Source organism: Oenanthe melanoleuca, chromosome 5 (assembly GCF_029582105.1).
Source record: "Oenanthe melanoleuca isolate GR-GAL-2019-014 chromosome 5, OMel1.0, whole genome shotgun sequence".
In the NCBI taxonomy this organism is placed as follows: Eukaryota; Metazoa; Chordata; class Aves; order Passeriformes; family Muscicapidae; genus Oenanthe; species Oenanthe melanoleuca.
Window position 1 is genome coordinate 51,058,150 of NC_079339.1, and position 25,790 is coordinate 51,083,939.

Consider the following 25,790-nt stretch of genomic DNA (forward strand, 5'->3'; position numbering starts at 1 on the left):
CCATCTCTTCCCATCTGTTTTTCCTTGGCATCCATTCGGATCATATGCTGCTCAAAGCAGAGCTCTCTGTTAGCACCTAGGAGATAATCTGTGACAGGGCACAGCAAAAATCAGTCTGATTGATTCATGTGAGTAATTAGTGAACTGGAGTTGATGCTGTACAAGGGCATGTGTATGAATGGGTGAAGTATGGTGTGTCTGGATGGAAAACGTGACTCATAAGTGTTACTAACATTATTCTTTCTCATGTCCATAACCCTAAGTAAGAAATGGGAGAAATGGAGTGGGTAGAAAGAGACAGCAGGCTGGCGGGCAAGTATCACTCAAATACAACTGCACTGAATTACGGGTACATAGATCAAATGCTGAGAGGAGCAGAGCATTTGCTACTCCTACACACAGCCCCATTTCTTCTCTTACAGCTATTAACTTTGCATGCTTCTCCATTCTGTTTTTACTTCATCCTCTACATACATAGCCCAAGACTTGGATCTTATCTTCACGTATCCCAGTGGCTTGCTGGCGTGTCATGTGCATGCACAGCTACACCCACACATTGAGGCATCTCTTTCTCTGCCTTCTGTACATGATGATAGTGCAACTACACTGGTCACCAGGACAACAGTCACAGCCTGTCAAACTGATAAGAAGTTGGTTGGTTGGGTTCATGCTCTGAAAGAGAGCAAGACAGGGGCAATAAATGTAATACACAGCAGTGAACTGCAAATGACATTTGGTTTTTCCCTAGGGAGCTGAAATGAGAATGAACATGAGAGTAACAAAGAAAGAGAGTCTGAAGAGGCTTGCTGTTTAACTTTTAAAGATCCATAGTTAATGAAAAATGGGAATTTTCCTATGTAAGACACAGGATTTAAGCTCATATGTGGGACTTATCTCAGCCTTCTCAGGAAAATGCAGAGGTTTTGTGCCCACATAGTCCCAAATTTCTAAAGGTGACCAAAGCTACTGGCACGCCAATGAGCTCAGAGGTTGTCACTACCAGACACCAAAGTAGGGGGCAACTAAAAGAGATAAGCATTTACTTTGGTAGAACTGCCTTTCACTAAGGACTGCTATAGGACTCTGCTACCTCAGGCCAGCACCCAACATCTCTCTTAGCTGAATCTGAACCCACTGCAGGACAAGGACACTGTCTCTTCCCACAAAACACCCCCACCAAACATGCCAAGCTGAATATAGAACTGGGGCGTGTCATTCAAGAAAACTATTTTGCCAAACAGGCATTTGGTAGTTATGAAAGTCGAGTTGTACAGCCAGAATTTTGAATGCTGTCAAAGCTCAGGGTAGCACAGAACTGATACCTCTCACATTCAGTGTTACAACTTCAAGGTCCACAGGCTGACCATTTTGTCAGAGCAGAATTAGATATGAAAGACAGTCTGAAAAGAAAACCAGTTGTAACTCAAAGTGAAGTCTATTTTATCATGTTATCTATAGTCTACAGCATGAGTAATTTATCAAAGTGATAAAGCCTTGTAACAACAAAAAGGAACTGCACACATCCAGGTGAAGTACAAGAACTTTGGTAACACTATCCTTCTAAACCTGATAAGAAACACTCTCCTGTCTCTTTGAGAGATACTCATGGACACACCAGGGCTTCAATCAAAGCAAGACTGGTGTTCACTGTGTTCAAAACAAGGTCTGAAAATCCAGGTCACACTGGTCAAACTGTAATCTAAATGGAGGAGGGAAGCAATACAAACACTGGCAGATAACAGCTGGTGATAAAGGAGTAGGTGATGGTTAAAAGTCTCCTCTCCACCTTTGCTCCTCACTCCTTCCTAAGCACAGATGAAGAACTCGAGTATCTGTATCCTGTCTCTCACCTGGTGCCCCAGCATTCAGACCCCTTCTCCTGTATATAAGGGAGAGGAGAACTTCAATCCAGCTGCACAAATATCTCTGCTTTGCCTGGGGATGAGACACGCACTGTGGCCCAACACATTCAAGGCCTTTCTAAGCACAACAAACCAATGCCAAGAAACAGAAAAATGTCATCAAGGCTGTATAGTTTGGTTTCTTGCATTTGTTTTGCTTCTCACTCAAAATGGGCAGACATAATGCAGGGAGACAAAGAGGCCTTTCTCAGCAAGCAATGTGGTGTGCACTCCTGGGTCACCTCAGGCAGTTGTCTGCCTGCCCAGTGCCCTTTACTCTGTTTAGATTGTAGTTGCATCCTTTTAGTATCAAGATGTGGATACTTAATGCACGCTCACCTTTGCCCCAAGCCACACGCTGTTTCTGCTTAGCTAATGCTTTTCTTGGCAGGCTCAGCCAGGCAAGTCAGAGTTCAGTTTGCACCCCAATCAGCTGAAGCACAGATGACTGGCTCTGGGAAATGCTGCAGAGGCACGGCCAAAATGAACTGAAGCCGCTTACATGGAGCTGGAAATTACCCTGTGCTGGTACTCAGCCAGTTTGATTCTGGCCCATGACTGGGCATCCAGCCACAGCCAAAGGACAAATCAAAATAAACAAACCAGAAGTTTCTTCTAGGGACATATTATAAAGCGTTTTTCAGGGCAGGATTTAAGAACAGAATGCTGTCTGTCTATGCCTTAGCAACATGGACAGCACAATGACAGCCCTCTAAAAAGCTTTAAGTGCAGTGAGTGGCAGTGGGAAATGGACAAGGTAAAAGACACAGAACACAAGTTAAGACATACAGGACTTTTCACAGCTCTGGCACAGCTCTCCCATGCAAGCAATGCATGCCAAGCTTTTAAAAGTGCTCAGAGCAAATGGCTGAAGCTAAGCTGGTCCTGAGTACAGGCTTAAGATTCTGGATTTGTTTTATCTGATATTTTTATGTATTTGTAGAGAAGCAGTGATCAGTTATCAGCTATGAAAGAGACCTCTGTGGGAAACTCATGACTATTAACTCTCCTTTGATTCATGTGTTCTCATTAGCAGGTCTTTGGAAGAATATATTTCACAGTCTTTTTGTGAAATAACTCTGTGCAGAGTCCACAGATCCACAGACCTCCCCAAAACTCATCATGTCTCCCAAAGATCTCTCAGGAGATACGCTGAGATAGGTTAGAAACAGTATGGGAAACACAAAACTATTTGCAGATCTGGAGCATGATAGCTAAACAGGTAAAAATCAGGTGAATATTCCACAACCCAAAGTCAGCTACAGAGCTGCCTTTAAGACCTTTGCTGGGGTAAAAAATTCCTGAGTGCTCACTCCACAGCAGGTTTGTGCTGACTCTCAAGCAAGCTGGCCAGCAGGCTGGGACTTGGCAGCCCATTGCTGCTTTGCCTGATTCCCTGCTGCTCCAGGATGTGAGTGAGCTGTGAGCAGTCTGCCTGCACACATCCCAGCATATGCCTCCTGAGCACCAGAGCTAGCACAGAGCTGGACAAGGTGCAGGGGACAAGCTGTTCGCCCTCCTGCCCACTCAAATGTTTTCAGGATGCAGAACTCAGTAGTTCAGGACTCTCTGCAAAGGAACTCAGTGGGACTCCACCACAATTATGAGAGAAGAGATTTCAGGCTTCATCTGTATGACTCAGCTGTTTACTGTCAGTCTCTGTGGGAGCAGCAGTGGCACTGAGATTCACAATTCATTATCTATAAAATAAAAAGAAGTTTTATCAAATGTCTACTAGTAAACATCCTTCAGAGCACAGACCCACACAGAGACTTCCCCTCAAAGCAGATAGACTGCAAAACCTCCTGTCATAGTACTTCTTGTCTCAGTGCACCAGGGACAAAAAAAAAAAAAAAAAAAAGCAAGCAGGGAAAGTAAAGGCTTTCTTTAGCCACATTAGGTGCAACCAATCAAAAGAACTGGATATCTACTTGCAAAAAATAACCATTTATAAGCAAATATCTTTGAAGACAGAAGTATTATGTCCATAATCACACAAAGCTGGTGCCAGGAAAGATGTCTCAGAAGTAAAGTCTCTGAGTTAAACCAGCACTATCCACTGGTATAAAAATGCTGCATCTCCACAGATTTGAATGAGCTCACATGAATTTACAAATGACCTTTGGGATCCCACCTGCACCCACACCCCCTTCCTAATTTCATCTAGAAGAGACTATTCATCCATCATCTGCCATCCATTAATTTGTCAAATGTCTGTGCTGGTTTCAGCTGGGGTAGAGTTATTTTTCTTCATAAGGGCTAGTATGAGATATGTTTTAGACGTGCAAACAATCAGAAATGAGAGGAGCTGTGTATTTATTACACATTTCTGAAAAAGTCATGCCAAATATCTAGGACAAACAATACATTAAGTCCTAAAGAACCCTTTGAAAGCTTTTTGTCTGCTGGAGGCAGCAATGAAAAAGTAACATGATAGAAAGGGAACAGTAAATCATTCATGAGAATGATTAGAAACTGTGGGTGAGATGCAGCAAACAACACTGCAAACAGCCAGCGTATTTTTTGAGTATCTCATATTTTAGAGGCTGGAGTGGTTGTGAGGAATTTTAGGAAGCCCTCCTTCATGTCCTTTATTGCAAAGAAGACATAGCAGATATAAAATTCATGGAGAACTGTACAACAACAAGTTGTAGCTTATTCAGCTGTCTCATGTCTACATCAGGCACTGATGCAAAAATGCTACTGTGCTTGAAATTACTTGTGCAAATAAGGCTTAAGAAAAAAGGTATCTTAAGGACACTGGTGAAATAAGTATAAATAAGTCTAAGTGCCAAATAATGCTTTACACATGTGATCTCACTTGCACACAACCATTTTGGAATCCTAAAATCAAGTTCTGAAAGAATTACAGTATCAAAATGTTTACAGCTACCATATAATGTAATTCAGTTGTGGGTGCCACAGTCTCCGAGATGAGTGGGATGGCCACAAATCATGTTATCATTAGCATTTATTTTAGATCCCTTAAACTCTATCAAAATGCCTGTTTCAGGAAAGCTTGTATCCTAAGACTATCCCAAGTAAAAAGCTCCAAAACAACTAATGTGGACAAGATTATTTTCTTCAAATAACACCCTTAAGCTTCAAGAGAAAATTCAGCCTACCTTATGCCTTTGAGCCTTCACTCAAATTGTGTGCCTTAAGAGTTTTGAAAAACTGATTTTGGAAACAATTCAAGGCAGTAAAATCCTTGTAAAAAGGTTTTCCCTTCAGTGTCTCCTGGATTATTCTCAAAGAGAATACATTAGGTCAATAAAATCATGCTAGACTTTACAGTCAGCACCATGTTTGACCCGGATTCATACTCAAGGATACCTTTAGCCTTGTTTCTTAAACAAACAAGATTCATGCAATGGTGGTGTGTTTGTGTGTGAGTATGCACCTGTCTGTGTCTTCAGCACCATTTACCTCTTCCTGAACCCCCCATGTAATTCCAAACACAGTGACGTCCTCAGGTAGAGGCATTATTAGTGCTTCAAGTCAGCTTTTATTAGGTGTCAAAGAATCCCCACTGGCCAAAACCAGACTTAATTTATTACACTCTTGGAAACCATGTGTATTATTAGCTATTTTAATATTGCTACTAGTCTGTGTAATACCCTAAGCATATGCAACACTTGGCTTATGCAAACCATAAGACAAAGTTTCTGCCTCTATTCTCCTATATAAGTGCCACTCTCCTGCCTTGTTTTGTAGCTTGGCAAATAATTTACTTTAGTAATATAAATATTTGAGCTGCAAACCATCAGAGCATTCAAAGCCTTTAGCACTGCATAGCAGTCATGTATTATTTGTTTCATTACAAAAGGTAATCCCTGTGTTTTTATTAAGAAGCTGGCACCAGCTGTACTCAAGCTGCTGATTAAACATACCAAACAGGCAGCAAATTCTTAACCACGATATACAAATTCAACATTATCCTCTAGGACTGTAGTTCCCTGCAAAAAAAACCTTCAACATTGCAAGAGAGGCAACTCTTAGGGATTTAAAATCAGATTTAGGAGAAAAAAATATTTTCTGTGATGTGTCTGTCTGTTTCCAAATGCACAGCACTGCCCTACCAGCCAAGCAGCATCTTCAAAGGTTTTGTTTTGGAGAATATAAAATTTCCCTTTGCTTTCAAAACTGGCTTTCCCTTTCCTTTCAGCACAAGCATTGAGGATGCCTTTTCCTCTTCCTAGATCTACCAGTAAAGCACAAGCTTAATTTTTACATGGGCCTCAGCACTGCCTCCACAGCTCAGCTCTCCCAGCAATGCCCTTGTATTGTTCTACAGCAAAGAAACTCCTCCATGCTCAAATGGCAGAATACATGGGCAAAACTTGTTGCATCCAGCAGTGCAGACCCCTAGAAACAAGATCAGCAGACACATTTTGGCTCACAGGAGAAGGGCTGTGGGAGCACTTAAGATCTCCAGGATGTCCCCAGACTGGTGGGAGGTTTGGAGATAAGCTCTCAATACCAGGGGCTACCACACCTTTCCCTCAGGAAAAGTAGAAAGCTGAAAGATAACTCTAAGTACTCATTACTCTTTTTTACCACTTAGAATTAACATCTGCTGAGAAATCTATACTGATAATCATGGTACTGGTTGCCAGACCATCAGAAGACAAAGAAAAAGGATGAAGGAGGATTAATCCGTGGAGTTGTTGGCAAAGCACAACAGCTGCAGAGGGCCTGAGCAATTCCTTTAACAAAATGGAAGTGCAAATCACTAAAATGGTACTGGAAGAGAGATTTAACCTAATGCACAGGCAGACCTTGATGTCTGAAGCTTGACTGTGACAAGAAGCAGGGAAATGTAAATGCAGTGGTTACTAAAAGGCATTATGAACAGGCAGGTAGCTTTGACAGCGTGTTCTCAGCTGGAAACTGTATTCCCAGGGACTGCTTATCTTCCACATCCATTTCTTTCAGCAACCATATAAATGTAGCATGAAGATTTACCAACCACAGGCATGCAACTGCTGGATAATGGTAGTGGTTGCCAGTTAGGCCTATAGCCAAAGCTGCTGCCTGGATAAACTGAGAAAACCTGGTTTCCCTGATTCCTATCACCAGCATTTCCACTTACTGCTGAGACACAGAGAAAAGATAGGTCTCCAAGGCAGGGACTTCACGGCTATGAAACACTGGTTTATATTCTGCAGAGAACCTGTTTGCCTCTGCTTGCTGAGGTGCCTCCCTTGTATAGGCACACAAACACTTGGAAGAGAAAGAGGGAGGATTCAGGGAACCTCACTGGTGACGAGAACAGATCCAGGGCAGAGCTCATGCTGTCAGCTGACATTGAGCCCTTTCAGGGCACTCCAACCCAAACACTATCTGGGAGATTTTAGCATTTCTTCATAGTAATAGAAGCAACAAAAATAATAATACTACCGTAAATAATGGCTATACGTATGTCCAACATAGCACACTTGCTCTCATGTTTTTCTCTGTTTACTAATTACTGAGCTACTAATAATAGCTACCAGGAACGATGGTGCTACAGAGCATGGAAAGAAAACCATTTCACAAAGTGAACCTCCCCAGGATGGCCAGTGAGGGGCTGGACAGAAATGACTGTAAAGCTCCTGAACAGTAAAACCAGAATTAACCTCTGCCCTTGTGACTGATCAATGCCTAGAGTCAATCCCAATGGATTTCGGACCCACCCTTTCCTAAAGGTTGCCTATTCCAAGCTGGCATGTAAATAATTAAACTTTCTCTACACAACGCCAAGATAGGAAGAAGAAAGGCTATTGCTATTCCACATAACTACAGATAAGCTTGTCCCTCCTTCCATCTGCTGAAATTACAGCCAAAGCCATGAAGACAGCATGAGGAGGAATCCCTCACTCAGGAGCTAATGCTCCTGCCTGCAGTGGACAAAGTAAGAGCCACTGGGAGATAACACACACAGCAAAGACAAAACATTCAAGGCCAAGGTTACCAAGAGGGCATTGAATTAGGGTTATGTTTGCAGCCAGCTGCACTACTGATAGAGCACAAACTTGCTGAATAAACCACAGAAGGACACCTAGTTACCAATCAGGGATTAAAAGGACACACTGTAACTGTTCAGATTACAAACCAAATTGTGAAGATTTTAAATATGTTAAGAATTTCAATCGAGTTTTGATTTTGATGCATTGTCACAGTCATTGACTCGGTTATTTCTAATAAAAACTGGCTAAGGCAACAAAGAACAAACTTGATTTGTTCAAGGCTGAACTCAGCAATAATAAAGCATTTCTGTGATAAGGAAATGCACCCTAAATTAAACTGTGGAAAATTTCCTATTCTTAGACATTAAACCATTTGCAAAACCTGACTTACTAATGTAATTTAAAATGTCATATCTACAAGAGTATATATAAAACTTGCATAGTTTCTGTCAATAAAATGCAAAGTACACAAGCAGACTGTATTTTGAAGGTCACACAAGCAATATGAACTATGAACTTCAGGATTCGTGAAATTGTGACATTTTAAAGTGGAAGGAGAGAAAAAAACTTCTGTCTTGTTCATACCATGAAATATTAAAATGAATAAACTGTAAATATTAAGATTCAGGAAAAATATTTGGGATCCAACATTTAATATTAATGAATTTTCTGCTGAGGAAAAAAATCAACAACTAGGCACCATGAAGTCAATAGTCCACAATTTTAACAATTTTATTCTGATTTGCATGATCCAGGACAATGTCATGTGACTTTGCCTAGATGAGACCTGGTTTTTGCAGAAGAAACACCTTAAAGTTAAAAGGTATCTCTTTAACTTTTGTCAATTTAAATACTATGTTTAAAAACTATGTTTCATTATGCTATTAATGGTAAGGATTTGGAGTTATTCATAATGTCAAATAATACCAAATCCAGGGTCTCTTTCCCAGCAGCTCACTAAGTGGTGTTGGCAACAGTACACTTTAATATTCATAATTTATTAACCCCCTAGGTGTTGTAACATGGAGCTAAAGCCGCAGACAGGAGGCATTTAGCAAGTTATATGTGCCACATAGTTTCACAGCAAAGGATTTCCTGCTGTGCTTTTCTTGCCTCCCGCTTTTCTATTACTTTTTTCCCCCTCTTGGTAACTGCCAACCTCACATACTTTGATGATGCTTCCTTATTTTGCCCTAACACTCTCTCTTGTTTCAGAAAGTGTTGCTGTGCTTTATCAAGGAGACATTTAACACATGCTGAATAATTTTTCAAATGCTGATAGTGAAGTCTGAAACAAACTAACATAATGGACCCTCCATCCCCTGAAGTGTTCAAGACCAGGCAGGATGTGGCTGCTCTGGTGGAAGCAGAGCCCAGGGTAAGGGGTTAGAACAAGATGATCTTTAAGGTCCCTTCCAACCCAAACCATTCCATGGTGCTTTACAGGACAGAGTCCTGGCTATTCCACATGCTGAAAGAAGACAAGTAGCAAGGGCAGCTGCCACAATGAGGATTCTGATAGAAAGCACTGAGATGTACACATTTATCTCTGGTTGCTCCAGCTGAGGAATAAAGATTTCTTATTGTTGTTGCATGCCACTGAAAGTGGCAGTAGCCCTGCTTTTGTGACTTGTAAGAAAGCCTCATTTATCAGCCACCTCCCTGAGCGCAGTTCTTCTGCATATCAGACCAAAAATATCCAATATGTACTTCAAGGATCAACAGGAGGGATATCTCCTTTGACCGCATCAATGTGGTATCAAAGTCAGGTAGGAAAACTACGCATCGACTTTAGGAGGGAAGAGATTTAAAGTATAACACTTTAACGTCACTACTAGTTTTATTGTTGCTCCCTCTCTTTTCCTCTACACTCCCACAGAGCCATCAAGAAGCTTTACAACATTTCTCACTAAGACAGTGACAGGAGCTGAGGAGCATTGCTCTGCTAGGGAGTGTTTATAGGGGTAAGAGAGCTGGTTACCCACTCAATTCATAAAGTCAGGAAAAAAAGTCTTTGCAATTTGAATATTATTAACACTCTAAAATACCCAAAACATATAATTCCTGTGATACCGGAAGAGTGTAGATGGAAGAAGATGGTAAAGAACACATAAAAGGGAAGAAATGGTGCAAGCTTTCTGCTTTTTACTGAAAATAAATCCAAACACGCATTTCATTCAGGGTCCCAATTCAGCTATATAGGGCTGGCAGCATTTTCCACTAAGAACAGAGCACACGCATATGACACTTGTGTCATCCTTTGTGAGGCAGCCCAGGCACCCAGAGCCACCCAACGCTGAGCCTTTGTGACACCGGAGTTAAATAACAGGCTCTTTCCCACACCCCGAAAGCCGGCTGTGCAGGAAAAACACAACTTATTCAGCTACTTAATTGCTTTAAATTATTTGTATTATTGCTTGTAATATAGTTGCTGAGATGTCAAGCACTGGGTACGTCCCTCCAGGGAGTAGCTCGCCTCCCCAGGGCAGTGTCTGGGCGCACCGGGCAGGACGGAGGGGCCGGGGGAGAGAGGGAGGACCCTCAGCCCCCGGCAGCGCCCTCAGTCCCCAGGAACGCCCTCAGTCCCCGCCGGCCCCTCAGCCCCCGCCCCGCCGCACCGGCCCGGCCCGCGCGGCCCCGGCCCCCCGCCCCGCGCTCTCTCGCGAGACTCGGTCGCTGTAGACGCGATGTCCTTTGGGGCACTGGCGGGGGGGAGGGCACGGGGAGGGAGGCAAAGTCTTGATTGATAGCGGTTTTCACCAATAGCCATGGGGAGCGGCGAGGTTTTAGCCAATAGCTTCGCAGCGAGGCGAGCGGTGAGCCAATGGCGATAGCAGGGGGTGGGGCGCACCGCTGGCTGATTGATCCCAGCTCTGGCGTTGTTCAGTCGGAGCGAGAACATTCTAGAGGTGAGTACGGGGCAGCCATTGCCGGGTCCCGTCCGCCGGCCCCTCCTGCCTCAGCTGCGCGCCTCTCGCCGCCTCTCCCTCCCCCCTTCCCTCTTCTCCCCCTTCCTCCTCCTCCCTCTCCCTCACAGGTGCCGCCGCTAACGATGCTCCTGATTGTGTCTTGCCCGCAGATTGCCCGGCACCGCTCTCCCTGGTGATACCGCACGCCCCAGGACGCCGGGACCCGGAGGCTGCGGCGTCCGCCTCCGCCTCCCTCTCCGTCTGGATATAAGCGCCCCCTCGGCCGTGTTCTCCTCTCACAATCGGCTTCGTCGCAGCCCGGGGCGAGCAGCGTTGGGTTTATGTCTTTATTGGACGAAAACGGTGAGTGTTGGTAGTGGGCTGGGGTGGATGAGGGCAGTGGGGTGAGGGTGGGGAAGGCGGGCAGACGGTTTGGGCTGGCTGGGGCCTCAGGCTGTCGCTGAACGGTGGATATTTGCGGAGGTTTTGTGTAACGAAGCGTCCGGCACTTTGACGGGAGGGGGAAGAGAAGTAAGGGCCGGGGGGGGAAAAACGACATGAAAACGCGCAACAAAATTCAACTCTAGAAGCCGTAGATCTTCAGCTGTGGAATTATTGTTTGTTTTTGGGGGTGGCAAGGCTTTTTTTTTTTCATAATTTATTTCATTTCGCCGCCGCCATGCGACGAGACAAGATGGCGGCGGCGGGGCCGCGCCTCCCGCGCTGTGGCGAGTGGGGGGGCAGTGGCGCAGTTCCCACCGGCCGCGGGGGGGGGCGCTCGGCCCCGGGGACACTCGGGGGCGGCCCGGCTCCCCCGGCCCGCGGCGCGGCGCATGCGCGGCCGGGGTGACTCCCCCATGGCTCCAGGCGCTGACTCAGTGCTTAATTGCTGCATTTATGACTCACCGCGAGCGGGGCGGGGACGCGGCGCTGTGCAGCAGGGAGTCGGTCTGTCTTCCCGCTCTCTACTCCGTGCGCGGCATATAAGGGGGGTGGTGCTTGGGATGAGGTGTCGTAGGGACCAGGAGAGGGAGCTTCAGCCTGCAGCAGACGAATGCTGCACTCTGGAAGGAGGGAAAAACGGTACATTCCTTTTGGGAACTCGGTCACCGAGAGAGCTGCTTCCTCAGCGCTTCTGCAAACACTTGGGCAGGTTACGTGGTGGCTCTTTTTAGACATCCTGGGGAAGGAAATGGTGTGTTTAAAACGAAGTCCGCGGTGTACTTTTTTGCTGAGGAAGGGTAAAATTGTATCAGGGCTAATGTAGAACACAAGCCACGTACAAGTCTATGTCCTTATTGTGTAAGGAAGTTGTAAACTTGACCAGAGGGACTCGGATCGTGTTGCACCATAGGCACGCTCTTACGCATAAATGCTAAGAAGGGTTTTTTAATGTGTCAACGCTTCTGTCATTAACGATAACAACACGATGACGTGTCAGAATAGCCATGCTCTGTAGTCAGGGTTGCCTGTGTAGTCAACTAATTGTGGCTTATGTACTCTTAGATCTGATTATAGAGGCACGTGTTAATTTAAATATGTAAATACTGCTCAAGGCAACGTTAATAATAGGATTCATCCTCCTTCCCCTTCCTCCCCCTCCTCCCTTCCCCCAAGAAAAAAAATCAACTGGAAAAGCTGCTGCACTGCTCTGTACCTCTGCATTGCTAGGCTTTCTACAGTGAAGCAACTTCTGTCAGACTTATCAGGCTTTTTGTTAAGTCAGAACTCAACAGCAGCTGCTATGAGAATCCATAAGTGAGAGGGAGAATTACGTAATTTTCAACTCTTTTCCACTCCGATCCAAAAACTGGTAAGCCATGTAAAAACTATGTTGGGCTACAGATTGCTGCTGCTTCATCTTACTTCTATTTCTCAGCGTTTTGGCAGTTTCTGTGATAGGTTCATGCTAATGTGGAATTTGAAATGGATTTCAATTTCTTGTGCCCTTCAGCCTGAAACCATACCACATGACCCTTATGGTGCAACTCACTGGTTTGCATAATAAATCAAGGAGTGTGATCCCAGAACTCCTGCTGGAGTTGGATAAAGTAGTTGTAAGCTGTTCAGTGGTTTTAGAGTAGTAAGAGAGTAAAAAGCTTTTTAGCGCAGTTTGAAAAAGTTCCTTAGGAGTACAAGCCAAGGCTGGATTTCAGTTTTATTGGATGAAGAAAGCTGTAGCATAACAAATGTATTTTTCTGTTTTTCTCTAGATATAATCTCTTATATAGCTTTGTAGCAAGAGTAGATTGATGTACATTAAGCTAAACTTCTTTTTTTTTTCTGTTTGTTAACACTTGCAGAGCTGTTGCGCAGCCACTGGTACCTGTATTGGGGAAACATAGCATACAAGCAAGAACCTTACAGCCTCAGTGGCGAAAATTTTTTCATGTCAGAGACCGAGAACTCTTGCAGTCGTTTATGTCATCCCGTCTTCTCCAGACAGAAGATACCAAAAAACTGCAATCAAAGATCTCTTCATCTTATTGATAAAGCTACTAATAAGGCAAAATGTCTGTCAACGTCAACCGCAGTGTTTCAGATCAGTTCTATCGCTACAAAATGCCCCGTCTGATTGCCAAGGTAACTTCCTAAGCAGCAGATGTAAGCAGGGAGTGTTCTCCCAGGAGGGGAAAGAGAGCTCCTGGTAATGCTTGGCCACTCAGGGCAGGGAGGGTGTCTGCTCCTTCAGTCCACACTAAGTGCATATTAGGTCTTGGAAGGAGATGCACTTAAAAGCAGAATTTTGGTCTAGTTAAATGGGAAATGCACACTGGGTTTGTCTATTTGCAAGCATTTAACCTTAAAACTTTATTTGTTTTCTTTAGGTGGAGGGCAAAGGAAATGGAATAAAGACAGTTATAGTCAACATGGTTGACGTTGCAAAGGCGCTTAATCGGCCTCCAACGTGTAAGTAGTAGTGTGGAATGACACAGCATTTTTTATTGCTTTTGTGTTTGAAGTGGTAGTGTTAATTACCTAATAAAGCATTAATACTGTTCTTTAAAGATTTCTATTATTACCTTAGGATTAAATAATGGACAGAAAGAAACAGTAGCCTATCTACTTGCTGTTTACGAATCACAACGAAGTTATGAGTGTGGTAGTGACTATAATTCTTCCTTTACAGATCCTACCAAATTTTTTGGTTGTGAGCTGGGAGCACAGACCCAGTTTGATGTTAAGAATGACCGTTACATTGTCAATGGATCTCATGAGGCGAATAAGCTGCAAGACATGTTGGATGGATTCATTAAAAAATTTGTTCTCTGTCCTGAGTGTGAGAATCCTGAAACTGATCTGGTGAGTGCTCTCTGTTATAACAGTGACACTATGGAAACACGGTGTTGAATGTGGAAGTGGTGCAAAGTTAAAAGCAGACTTGAATATCTATGAACAGAAAATCAAGTATACATTCTTACACTGTTTGGGAAGGTTTTACATTTGTTAACAGTTTGTAACTTCTGGGATAAGTTGCTAATTTTAAATTTGTATTTAGAGGGTGATACAAAGAATTTAAATGTCTGCCTTAATCTGGAGATGATAATGTAGATATCAAGTTTGGGCTTTAATGCAGTTGTTTTGTAAGTGGAAAATCAGCTGGAGGTTGTTCTCTCTTTACAGCATGTCAATCCTAAGAAACAAACTATAGGTAACTCTTGCAAAGCCTGTGGCTATCGAGGCATGCTTGACACAAACCATAAACTCTGCACGTTCATTCTCAAAAACCCACCTGGTAAGTGCCTTTCCTTACTTCCAGAGATAAAAAGAACTTCTGTATTAGTGGAAGTAGAAAAAGAAATAGTTCATATTTAATTGAAATGTAAAAAGGTACCAGCATACTCCTAGAGGATGTTTAGGGATTAAGATGAAGGAGCTGTGTTGGTAATGTCTTTCCTCCTTACAATGTGTCCTTCCTAAGTAGAGCTATTTGTTCAAAGCTGGATTTGCCTGTGTGGGACAAAATTTACAAGGAAGGAATGTAGTTGGCAGTAGCTTATGGTAATTGTTCCTTTAGGTCAGCATGAAGTGTGAGAGTAGGAAGTAAAAACTGTAGTAAACATGAACTGTAATCTGTGCAAGCAACACTCTGTAGTAAGCATCTAGTTGCCTGCTGCAATTTAAGCTTGCTAGAATAGAAAAGTCTAACCTATTCCAGGGGTCTCTGCTTTGTGAGGTCACCTGTTATATAGACTTGGACAATTTTAGTGACAAACAAGACTTTGCCTGCAGCTGGGGGTTTCCCCACCAATTTGAGTTTTTGGGGATGGGTACTGCCCATAACTTGAAGCTAATGAAGGCATCCAAACCCACTTGGGGATTTGGCAGAGGTGCAGGGACTTTCTAGTTGGCTCTAGTTCATAGAACAAAACATTAAAATTCACTTGCAGAAAGTGGTGACACTGGTACAGGAAAGAAAGAAAAGGAGAAGAAGAACAGAAAAGGCAAGGACAAAGAGAATGGTTCTGTGTCCAGCAATGAGACACTTCCACCCCCACCACCAGAGGAGATTACTCCTCCACAGGTTGTGGTAAGTAGAAGGGAAAGTGGGGATGTAAGGGTGTGTGGTGTGTTGCTCAGATTTAAACCTTTGAAATCAATGGCATTCCTTGCTGGTCAGCATTGCACCTAAAGGTCTTACTGTATCCAGAATTTAGTACTGGCATAGAAGGGTCCCTGGTTATATTTCCTCTATAGCAGCTTTATCAGCTCATCAGGACCGGTATTGGTACTCCTTGCTAAGTGAAAGCTGCCTGTCCTTCCTCACTCTCAGGCACAGAATTGTCCCCTGGTAGAATGGTAAAACTGCAGTTCAGGGAGCCCTACATATGGCTATATAGGTCTAGCTTGAATTACTTATTTCCTGTGTTTGCATTTTCTCCATGATCTTTAACTTGCAAATGGTGATACAAACATTTCTTTAATTTTATAAAAATGCTGTCAAATCTGTGTCATGTCTATCTCACGTAATACTAAGCCTGCAGTAACACTGTGTGTGTCTCTTGTTCTGGTTTTGTATTGCAGGAGGAGGAGGATGATGATGACTGGGGTGAGGACACAACAGAAGAAGCCCAGAGGCGCAGAATGGATGAAATCAGTGACCATGCAAAGAACCTCACACTTAGTGAAGACCTGGAAAGAACTATAGAGGAGAGAGTCAACTTACTATTTGATTTTGTAAAGGTAACTATTTTCTGGTTGTTGGCTTGATGTAATCACTTAGCTGTAATGGTACAAAATCTTTGTAAGGAAACTAAAAGCAGCTTGCTCAAGCTTCTGCAAAGTACTGGTTCTGCCAGCAGTTGGAAGGGGGACTGCAAAGAGCCTTAATGCAGACCTCAAGTGGCATTAAAATGTTTCTGTACCTGTTTCTCTCTAGAAAAAGAAGGAAGAAGGTGTCATCGATACTTCTGACAAAGACATTGTAGCAGAAGCAGAGAGACTGGATGTAAAGGCTATGGGCCCACTTGTTCTCACTGAAGTCCTTTTTGACGAAAAGATTCGTGAGCAAATCAGAAAATACAGACGTCACTTCCTTCGTGTAAGCCATCTCTTCTGCACTTTGTAACAAGTGTTTGGAGTTTTTTGTAGCAGTTGCTTGGTACTATGGGGAAGGATGTTCTGTAATATTTTATTTTTAAACTTCCCCTTAGCTAGGGGGAACTGCTGTGAGGGATAGTATGAATTATTGTAAACTTAGCAATCTCATAGAGCTGCATCTGTTTTCTGTTTAATCTAGAGAGAAGATAAAAAAGGTTATTAAATCACTTTTCCTTTTATCACAATTTTAGTTCTGCCACAACAACAAGAAAGCTCAGAGGTACCTTCTCCATGGCTTCGAGTGTGTGGTAGCTATGCATCAGTCCCAGCTTATTTCAAAAATACCACATATTTTGAAGGAAATGTATGATGCAGATCTTCTGGAAGAAGAAGTCATCCTTGGCTGGGCAGAAAAGGTAAAGGGCAGTATGTAATGTACTGTAGCAATTAAATAACTGATGGTAGCTTATTGCATCTGGCTTCTCCAGTCTGGTGTAGCTTGTGCAGCAAGAAGCCTCCTTTGCAAAAATGGGCTGTGGAAGGCAGTGGGTGAGATCGGAGTTCCAGTTCAGGCAGTATTTGGGTACAGTCTGGTGTAAACTCCTTTAGTGTTCACACAAAATCTGTCTTTCAGGCCTCAAAGAAATATGTTTCAAAGGAGCTTGCCAAAGAAATCCGTGTCAAAGCAGAACCATTTATTAAATGGCTAAAGGAAGCTGAAGAAGAATCTTCCGGTAATGAAGAAGAGGATGAAGATGAAAATATAGAGGTAGGAAAGGTTCATTTGCTGTCAGCAGCTCCAAGGCTGTGCTGTTCCTGCATGCACTCTGAAATGGGTTACTCTGGACATTACTGTGCATGTTGGGAACAGTTAGCAGCACTCCGTTTGCAGTGCTTTAAGTGTTGCTAACTGTTACCAGGTGTCTGCATTAGATCACTGTAATGCAATTGCACCTGGGTAGCCCAAGGTAGTGCAAGGTTGACAGGCAGCATCAAGCATCCTGTCTCATGTTGTAGATGAGTTAATGGGGTTGTGTTTGCTAGATAAGCCGATGAAAGAATAGTTCTCCTTACAGTTTAGGCCTAGGTAGAATCTGTTGGTTATACTCCAGCTGGCTGTGTTTTTACACAGGGATTGGTCGGTTGTTCTGTTATTCTGCTCCTGAGTAGGAGATGCTGCTTCCTCCAGAAGCACGTGCACAGCTCTGCCCTACGAAGCAGGGGTTCTTGGCCATGGCCAGGAGGGTGGTTGGGTGTTGGAATTACTGCAGTGCTTAGTGGCAGTAGGTGCTGTAGTTAAAGGAAGTGTCTTGTCTCCACAGGTGGTGTACTCCACAACTGCCAGTGTACCTAAAGTTGAAACTGTGAAGCCTGCAAACAATAAAGATGACGATATCGATATTGATGCCATTTAAAGTGATGCAACATAGCTTCCAGCATAGTAATGCAAACTTCTCTGAGTTTTCTGCCAGAAGTGTGACTTGTATGTGCACAAGCTGAAATGGCTTAACATCCTGCTACTTTGTACTCTAAAATGTATCTTTTTACTGTGACTGGTCTTGTGTTACTAAGCCTAATACCAAGGAGTCAGCACGTCGGTGAACTGATCTAGTTTGCAACTGGCATGTTCTATTTTGTTTTTCTAACTTGTGTTGGACACATACTTGGAGCACATTTATACAGTTGTGGAAATAAAGGATTTGGTTTTGGTCAATCTTCATTTGTGACTCAACCCCCTTATTGCCTTTCCAAGTAAGTATTTACACAGCTCAATGAAATTTGCGAAGCTGATCACGCAATGACAATCTCTTGAATGAGACAAAAAAAACCACTCCACCTTAACTCTAAATGTTGTTCCAACAGTGGAGATTTGAAACCTGGGTAAGAAGCAACTGTTTGGTAATCAACAGTGTGCAGCTGCCAGCTTCTTAAAAAAGGACAGCTGATTTCTGATCATTGATCATTTCTGATATTCTGATCTTTGGTGGCTTGGGTTTTTTTAAACTTCAGTTGGTAATCACTACAGGAGTTGGCTTTTGGGTTGGGTTTTTTCCTTTCCAGTGGTTCTCAAGAGCTCCAAATCCAGGATTAAAGCTGCCAGAGCTGGTACTGCTGCAGTTGGTGTGTGCTGCCCCTGAGGAGCTGGCTCTTGCCATGGGTCCATCTGTGCAGTGTCCAGCTTCAGCCTCATTTGGGGAGGGAGGGGCAGAGGAGGAGATCTGGCACCCTGAGCACAGAAGTCCCCAAAGCTCACCTGCTCATCTCTGGAAATGAGTCCTAAATATGCTTTAGAAGCAGGATAAATAAAAACCTGGTCCGTCAAAGTCAGGAACCTGGTATGACATGGTGGGTGACAGATTTTGGCCAGCAAGGAGTTAAGGGCAGGGGCTTTTGTTGCTCCATGGCTGCCTGCCCGGAAAACAGTGGCCTTGGGTTTTGGGCTTTTTTGTTGGATTCAGTATGAGAAGTTTTGAGAGATCAAGGGTGCAATACATGGTGAGCTGCTTTATATAGGTTGCTCTGGCAGAACTTGGACAAAAGCAAAACTTGTGTTTGGATAACTACAGCAGGGGTACCTTGACCTGCAGGTTGTGTTCTGCAGTTGCATGTGGCCCTAGCAGTGAGTCATCACTGGGCACTAGCAGCTGTGGCAGACAACTAGAACGATGGGGTAAAGCCATGGAGCATTTCAAAGTGCCCTTGTGTGGATTTTTATTGCTGAAATACAAACCCACAATTTTTAATTTAGAGAGGTTTATTGCTGGCTTCTTTTGTCTAAAAGAAAATCTGTTCTCCATTGGGTTTAAATCAGGTTTGTATTTCTAAAGTGTCCGTTTTCATGCATGTTTGAGAACCTGGAAGATGGATTACTAATCCCTGTGTGCCCTCTCAGGAAGACATCTGTTCCTTGTGCAGCACCTGCCTCCCTTGTGTAACTGTTGTGAACACACCCTGATAAGTGCTATTCTTGTGACCAGGTTTCTGTTTTTTGCACTGTTGGCTGCTCCAAATGGGTGACATCAGTGAAGTCCTACTTTGGGGTGGTCAGTCCCATTTCAGGGCAGACTTGATGGCAATTGCAGGCTGCCACCAATAGGGGTAATCTCTGGGTGTTTGTTTTTTTTTCCCTCAGGATGTAAAGACTAGTAAGACATAGTTTCCTGTGGGGAAGCTTGGAAATAAATCCACCCAAAAAATGATTTTCATGGGGTCAGTGAAGTGATGGTAACATACCAAAGCTAATATTTTGGTAGATTTGGTGTAAAACATTGTGGGAGCATGCCAGGAATAGAAATTTTCTTGTCTGTAGTAGCTCACAGGTGGATCACAGTGAGTGTACCAAAAAGTGGTACCCTAATTTCAGGCATGGTGGAGGCTTCTAGAAGTGCTGAGGCTGCCATTATGAAATTCCTGGTGCTGAGTTACACTTCTGACCCTGTTTTCACATTCATGTTGCTGTTTCTGTCTCGGATTATTAACCAATGATTCTACCAGCTCATAAAAATTGAGTGTTTGTTGTCTGAGTATTTCTTTAGGGAAGGAAGTCTGACTTAAAAGTTGCATGAGTCTTTGAATGTATTGCCTCTGCTATCTGATTAAAAATAATAAGTACATCTTCAAAAGGCAACTTGGAGTTCAGATAAAATCTGCTCCAAGCTTCAAAGTTAGATTTCTGGCACTCAGGAAGGAAACAGTGTCAGGTCATTCCCCCCACTTGGTGCTGTACTGTGTCTCTGCTGGAAAACCTCAGTGTGAACACTGCCCTTGGGCAGGTGGAGGGTCTCGTGGCAGGTCATCAGCCTCAGCTCTACAAACCCTTGCAGAGTCAAAGACTGGAAGCTTTGCTGCAGCTTAGCAGCCTCTGGCAGCATCTTCTCTTCACCCAGCATGACAAGGAGCTGCTCAGCTGCCAGCTCTGCTTGGGGCTCAGCAGCTTCAGCTGGGGTTTGAAATCCTTTTATGCCTTAGAAGCTATGAGTTGTCATTAGAGGTCAGTGCCTCCTCAGCTGGATCTGGCTGGACATGTGTTAGATAAAAGTGTGCTCTTTGCTCCTGAGCGTGCACAGCTTGGGTTTGTAGTGAGGTGAGGACTAAAGATGGGAGAAGCAATTTGAAGGGATTGCAGTAGGTCACAGAAATGTGCTCAATGGTTTTGTTTTACCTTGCTGTGGTAATGGCTTCCATTCCAGTGTACCTTGATGTGGTGCACCCCCAGAGGTCACCTCTGCCAGGCCACTTGCACAAGGCTACCATTCCTCCCCACTAAGATCTGCCCTGTTCATCGGGGTAAGAGGCTTGCCTAAATATCTCAATCTCCACCAAGTCAAACAGCTTGGTTGATTTGTTGCTGTCCAGATGTACCACAAAGTTTAAAAAGTTGATTTATAAATATTGCTTATTACTTTGGTGTCTTCCAGTTGTGCAAGTGAACTTTGCTGTTTGAAAAGGGGAGGTACCTCTGAAAAGTAGTTAATGTAGTGATCTGTAATGATCCATCCTTTTATTTGAGGGCTGCTATAAAGTTGTAGTAAAGATCACAGGACCTCTGGACTCTCAGTGAAAGCAGCGAACTGAAATGGCAAGGAGAGATGGAGCAAAAGTAGCTGACCCCCAATTAGTCTTTCCAAACTGTGGCAGCTATTTTGTCTTCGAACTAATTAGTCCCAAAGAGCCTCAGAGGCCTCTTGCTGAGGATTGACTCCTTGGCATTCGGTAACACCACTGAACCGAGAAGTTCTGGAACAGACAACCCAGAAGTAAAGACCAAAAAAAAGCTGCTTGAAAGCAATGCTCTTCTAAGCCTTATCTGTGAAACACTGCAGGGTTAAATTTCAGCTTAAGGTTATAAAGTTGTTGGAGCTGTTGGGATTGCTTGCATGCTTGACAGGCTGCTGGCGTCTTTGTTTTTCATTTTGGCAATGATCATCTTGCTGCCACAGAGGTGTCAGAATCTGTCTCTTGACCGGAATTGCTGAGGAGATGTTCTGGAGCCACTGAGCAAGCAGCTTTCCCAGGATGTCACTTTCTTACCTAGTACAGACCAGCACCAGGGTATCTCCAGAGCTTCCTTAGAGCTGCTGCAGCTGACATCCATCAGAGGCAGGGCCTCAGTGCCCAGGTGATGCTGCTTTTATTCAGTAAAATTCTGTAAATCCACAAATTTTTTTCAGAGCAAAATCAAAAAACATCTTCAATAGTTTGAGTTAGGAGCCCAAGAAGCACATTCACTCAATTGCTGTCAGTAAACAGAGGGAACTCTTCTTCCTGTTGTGATTAGTGTCAGGGAAACCAAATGAGTGCTAAACCATCTTTTCTGCACATCAATTCTACTCGCATGTGCTTCAAAGTCATTGCTTACTCAGCAGTTATGGCTCGTTAAGCTAATTTGTTGTGGCTAAATTACCAGTCCTGGGTGTCCTGTGGATGGGATGGCGTTAGCTTCCAGTGCTGGCTGCACAGACCAGGACGGGTTCAGAGGGAAGCCAGGCAACCAGGTCAGTAAGGCAAGGCTGGGACAAGCAAAGCACAGGGCTGGGCACAGACCTGCCCATGGGGGTGCACAAGCTTTACAAGGACCCCTGCCAAAGTGCCAAGGTGTCTTGGCCCCAGATGTTTTCTCTCAGGACTTTCTCACACTGCTTCTTCCATGTCACTCAGCTCCAAGGTTACTCAGCTGCACCTCGTTGGAGCTTGAACACAGGCAGTCCTGCATCTACAAGGAGGGGAAAGGGGTTGCAGAGCCTATTCCTGCTCCCAGATGCCTGATACTTTCTAGGTCTGGTGGAGCTGTTTTTTCTGGTGCTAATCTCACCTCATTACTGTGGCATTAAAGGCATTTTCTGCACATTATTTTCTGAAGGGGAAAAGGGTTCAAAGGAGAGCTCTGGTCTGAGCATAGTCATAGGCACTACAGCCATACATTCCAAATAAGGGAAGTATAAGCACCAGGAACAACTCAACGGGAGGCTTGTGTGGGTGTTTTATTATTCTCTGTGAATTTTTGCTTGATACTGTTTTTTATATTTATCTGATATTAATAAAACCCAGGTAACTGCATTGACGTCAATGGAGTTTGGCTTGGATTCTGTGCAATTAAGGTAGACATCTGACATCTTTAAAAGAAACATGAGGAAAGTATACTTCTCCAGGAGAATCCCATCCCTGTCTTGTCAGGGAATTGTTAATAAATTATTTATTAATTAATAATGACTCTTATGGACAAAGTCACAGGCATACAAATTGTGAACAGAGTAGTTCATATAGGAAAAGACGAGATGAAGAAATAAAATACTAAGTAAAAAGACTAAGGGTGGTCTCTGGGGTTGGGAAAGCTGGATTTAAAAACTTCCATCTCTTGCCTCCTTTGTTCCTTCAGTCTGCTCATATTCTATATCATAAGCCAAAGAACTGGTGGTTCCAGCTGGATGTGCTTTGGAACTTGGGGTGGTTGTGGATAGTGGGCAAGCACACTCAGGCAAAATGGGAAACAGGAGCACAGCTCCAATGACAAAAAAACACTCTTCTGTGTGGAGAAAGTAATGGGATTTTAAATAATCTCTTTTAGATTCTTATTTATCAGCTGACATTTAATACAGGAGTTTGCATTCTCCATGCCTTCTCCATGAACAGGATTGGCTGGATTTTAGTTTTGATTTATTCTGCTGAAAGATGCCTTTAACAGGTCCAGAATGCAGAAGGCATAATTTTAAGGAAAATTTAAAAAAAAAAAAAATAAAAAAAATTAAAAACAAGTCAAAACAAAACAAAAAAACCCAACCAACCTTGACTATTGGTGGACTTCATCCAAATCCCAAGAAACAGTTCAGACAAGATGAATGATGTGGTAGCTGCAGCCACTCAGACTGCTGTCAGGAGCACACTACCTCCAAAGAGCAAAACCCCTGCTTAGGTGGAGCAGTACAGAAACAGAGAAGGGAAAACCCCTGTAAGGTAAGCAGGTTGGATCCTACCCAACAGAGGTCATTGAAGAGCTGCACCTTCACAGCAGTCAATGGAGGAGACAAAGTTTTAGCAAGTAGCACAGCTTGCTGAAGGTGAGTCCAGGGATGAAAAAACCCACTGAAAAAGCAGTAATATAAAGAGAACTAATCAACTGTGCACTCCTCATGCTGACTGAAAATTAAGGAGATGGAGGGGTGATGAGTCCTCCTAACCAGCTCCTGGTCAATCCTGATACCAGAATATGGGAGCAATGCATTTGACTAGGGAAAAACATGCTGTAGGAAGCAAGAGGTGTTCCTGGAGTGCCCAGAGCTGTGCAGATGGGTAAGCAGCCTCCATGAACCTCCTCACTTGTGTGGACCTGGGAATGCTCTCAGTTTTGCATGGCCAGGTTTGAGTGCCTGGGTGAAACATCTGCTCTGGACCTGTTCCCTGGAGCATGTGGGCTGGGAGAGAGACACAGGGAAGCCAGGCTCAGCAGCACAGGCATGGCTGGCTGCATCCTGCTCCGGGTCAGCCAGAGGGAAGCCAGGAAGTGAAGGTGGCTGTGGTGTGTGGGTGGTGAGGATTGAGAGGTGATCAGTGAGGCCTTCCTGTTAGTAACACCAACAGGCTTTTCCTGGGCAAGGGGGTGGTTTTATCTGAATCACTGAAGGGGAACTGAGTGTTCCTGGTGGGAGGAAAAGTGGGAGAGCAGGTACCTGTCTGTTGTGAGAGCCTTTCTGGGGGTGTTCAGGGATGTGCACTGAGGAGCTGTGGAGCTTCACTAACACAAGGCGCCAACTGCTGCAGCTTCTTTTTTTTTTTTTTTAAACAGTCTTTTATGATACTGTCTCTGCCTTTGTTCCTTATTTTTTTCACCTCAGCAGTGTAGGGTGGGACTGGGAGACAGAAAGAAGCAGTGGTATCACTAATACCAGAAAACCTGTTCTGCAGGAAAACCTGCAGATGTGTGCAGGATGGGGAAGGAGCGGCTGCACTCATGACCCAACCTGCCCTGCACACAGGAGGGTGATGGGGCATGACAGGTTCCTTCCTCTGTCTTTCCTCTTGCCCATGAACCCATTCTCAGCTCGGGTCAGAGACCAGGTACTGTTCAGGGCCTGACCTGATAACCTTCAAGGAGCAAAAGGAAGGTCTCCTGCCTTTCCTGCTCCATGGGACTTGCTCTGCTGTGGAGTCAGCCTGTGCCCTGGTCCAGGGCTGCTCAGCACTGGTGGGTTTGGAGTTTCCAAGGGAGATGCCTGTAGCTATCAGAGGGCTGACATCACGGGCCATGCCCTGAAGAGGCACCCGGCTGTCAGAGAAGTCACCAGTGCTGGGAATTTTCCGTGACCTACTTTTCCTCCCGAAATTCTGTTTTGTGACAGGGACAAAGACCCATTTCCCAGGAACATCCCCAGGAAAGACTCCATGCTGCAGGAGGGATCCCAGCCGGGACTGACCCTGCTCGCCCATCACCGTAACACGAGCACGGCCGCTCAGCGTTGTGCTGGGACACAGCCCAGGCGGCAGGCGGGATGGGGAGGGCACAGGGACGGATTTTGACCCCACACAAACCCTGGGTGCCACCTATAACCGCGAGCATCCGCCACTCTGGCCGGGGCAGGGCTGCGTGGGGCGCGGGGACTGTGGATCGTGGATCCTGCAGGGGACTGCGGGATCAGGCTGGAGGAGCTGGGGCAGGGAGCTGGGGCAGGGCACCGGCTCGCCTGCGGGGGGTGGTGAGGAAATGCGGGGTGCCGGGAATGCGGGGTGCTGAAAGGGCGGGGTGCCGGGAGTGCCGGATGCCGGGTGTGCGGGGTGCTGGGAATGTGATATCCCGGGAATGCAGGATCCCGGGAATGCGGGGTGCCCGCAATGCGGGATCCCTGGAATGAGAGGTGCCGGCAGTGCGGGGTGCCAGGAGTGCGGGGTGCCGGCAGTGCGAGGTGCCGGGTGTGCGGGATGCTGGGAATGCCGTATCCCAGTGCCGGCAGTGCGGGATCCCGGGAATGCGGGGTGCCAGGAATGCGGGGTCCCAGTGCCGGCAATGCGGGATCCCTGGAATGAGAGGTGCTGGCAATGCGGGATCCCGGGAATGCGGGGTGCCGGGAGTGCGAGGTCCCGGGAAGGCGAGGCGCTGAAAGGGGGGAGTGCCGGCAGTGCCGGATGCCGGGTGTGCGGGGTGCCGGCGATGCGAGGTGCCGGGATTGCGGGGTGCCGGGTGTGCGGGGTGCTGGGAATGGATGGTGCCAGGAATTGCGGGGTCCCGGCGATGCGGGGTCCCGGCGATGCGGGGTGCCGGGATTGCGGGGTCCCGGCGATGCGGGGTGCCGGGATTGCGGGGTCCCGGCGATGCGGGTCCCGGTGACGCGGGCACAGCCGGGGGTCCCCCCGCACCGCCCGGAGCGCAGTGGCCGCTGGGGGGCGCCCGCGCGCCGGCGGCGCCGCCCGGCCCGAGCGGGGACGGACCCGGGAGGAACGGGAGAGAAGAGAATAAAAATATAAACCAAGCAAAACCAAACAAAGAAAAAACCCCAAAA

General features: G+C 45.2%; 1 protein-coding gene and 1 non-coding gene across 6 annotated transcripts; both read left to right on the top strand.

The window, feature by feature from the left end:
* Positions 1-10,527: 10,527 nt before the first annotated feature.
* On the top strand, positions 10,528-18,022 carry EIF5 (eukaryotic translation initiation factor 5). 5 transcript variants are annotated; one of them, XM_056492994.1, is made up of 13 exons: positions 10,664-10,761; positions 10,932-11,124; positions 12,379-12,574; positions 13,065-13,344; positions 13,590-13,671; positions 13,892-14,064; positions 14,386-14,497; positions 15,153-15,292; positions 15,787-15,945; positions 16,142-16,303; positions 16,554-16,718; positions 16,937-17,071; positions 17,625-18,022. In XM_056492994.1, exons 4-13 carry the CDS (start codon positions 13,273-13,275, stop codon positions 17,715-17,717), a joined length of 1,293 nt encoding a protein of 430 aa, XP_056348969.1. In that variant the 5' UTR covers positions 10,664-10,761; positions 10,932-11,124; positions 12,379-12,574; positions 13,065-13,272; the 3' UTR covers positions 17,718-18,022. The 5 variants fall into 5 exon arrangements, with proteins under 5 accessions (XP_056348968.1, XP_056348969.1, XP_056348971.1 ...); XM_056492993.1 differs by lacking the exon at positions 12,379-12,574 and having other exon boundaries at positions 10,528-10,761; XM_056492997.1 differs by having other exon boundaries at positions 10,758-11,124.
* Positions 14,842-14,965, top strand: LOC130254579 (small nucleolar RNA SNORA28). Its single transcript, XR_008840768.1, has one exon. It is a non-coding gene; the product is annotated as a small nucleolar RNA SNORA28 (small nucleolar RNA).
* Positions 18,023-25,790: the final 7,768 nt, after the last annotated feature.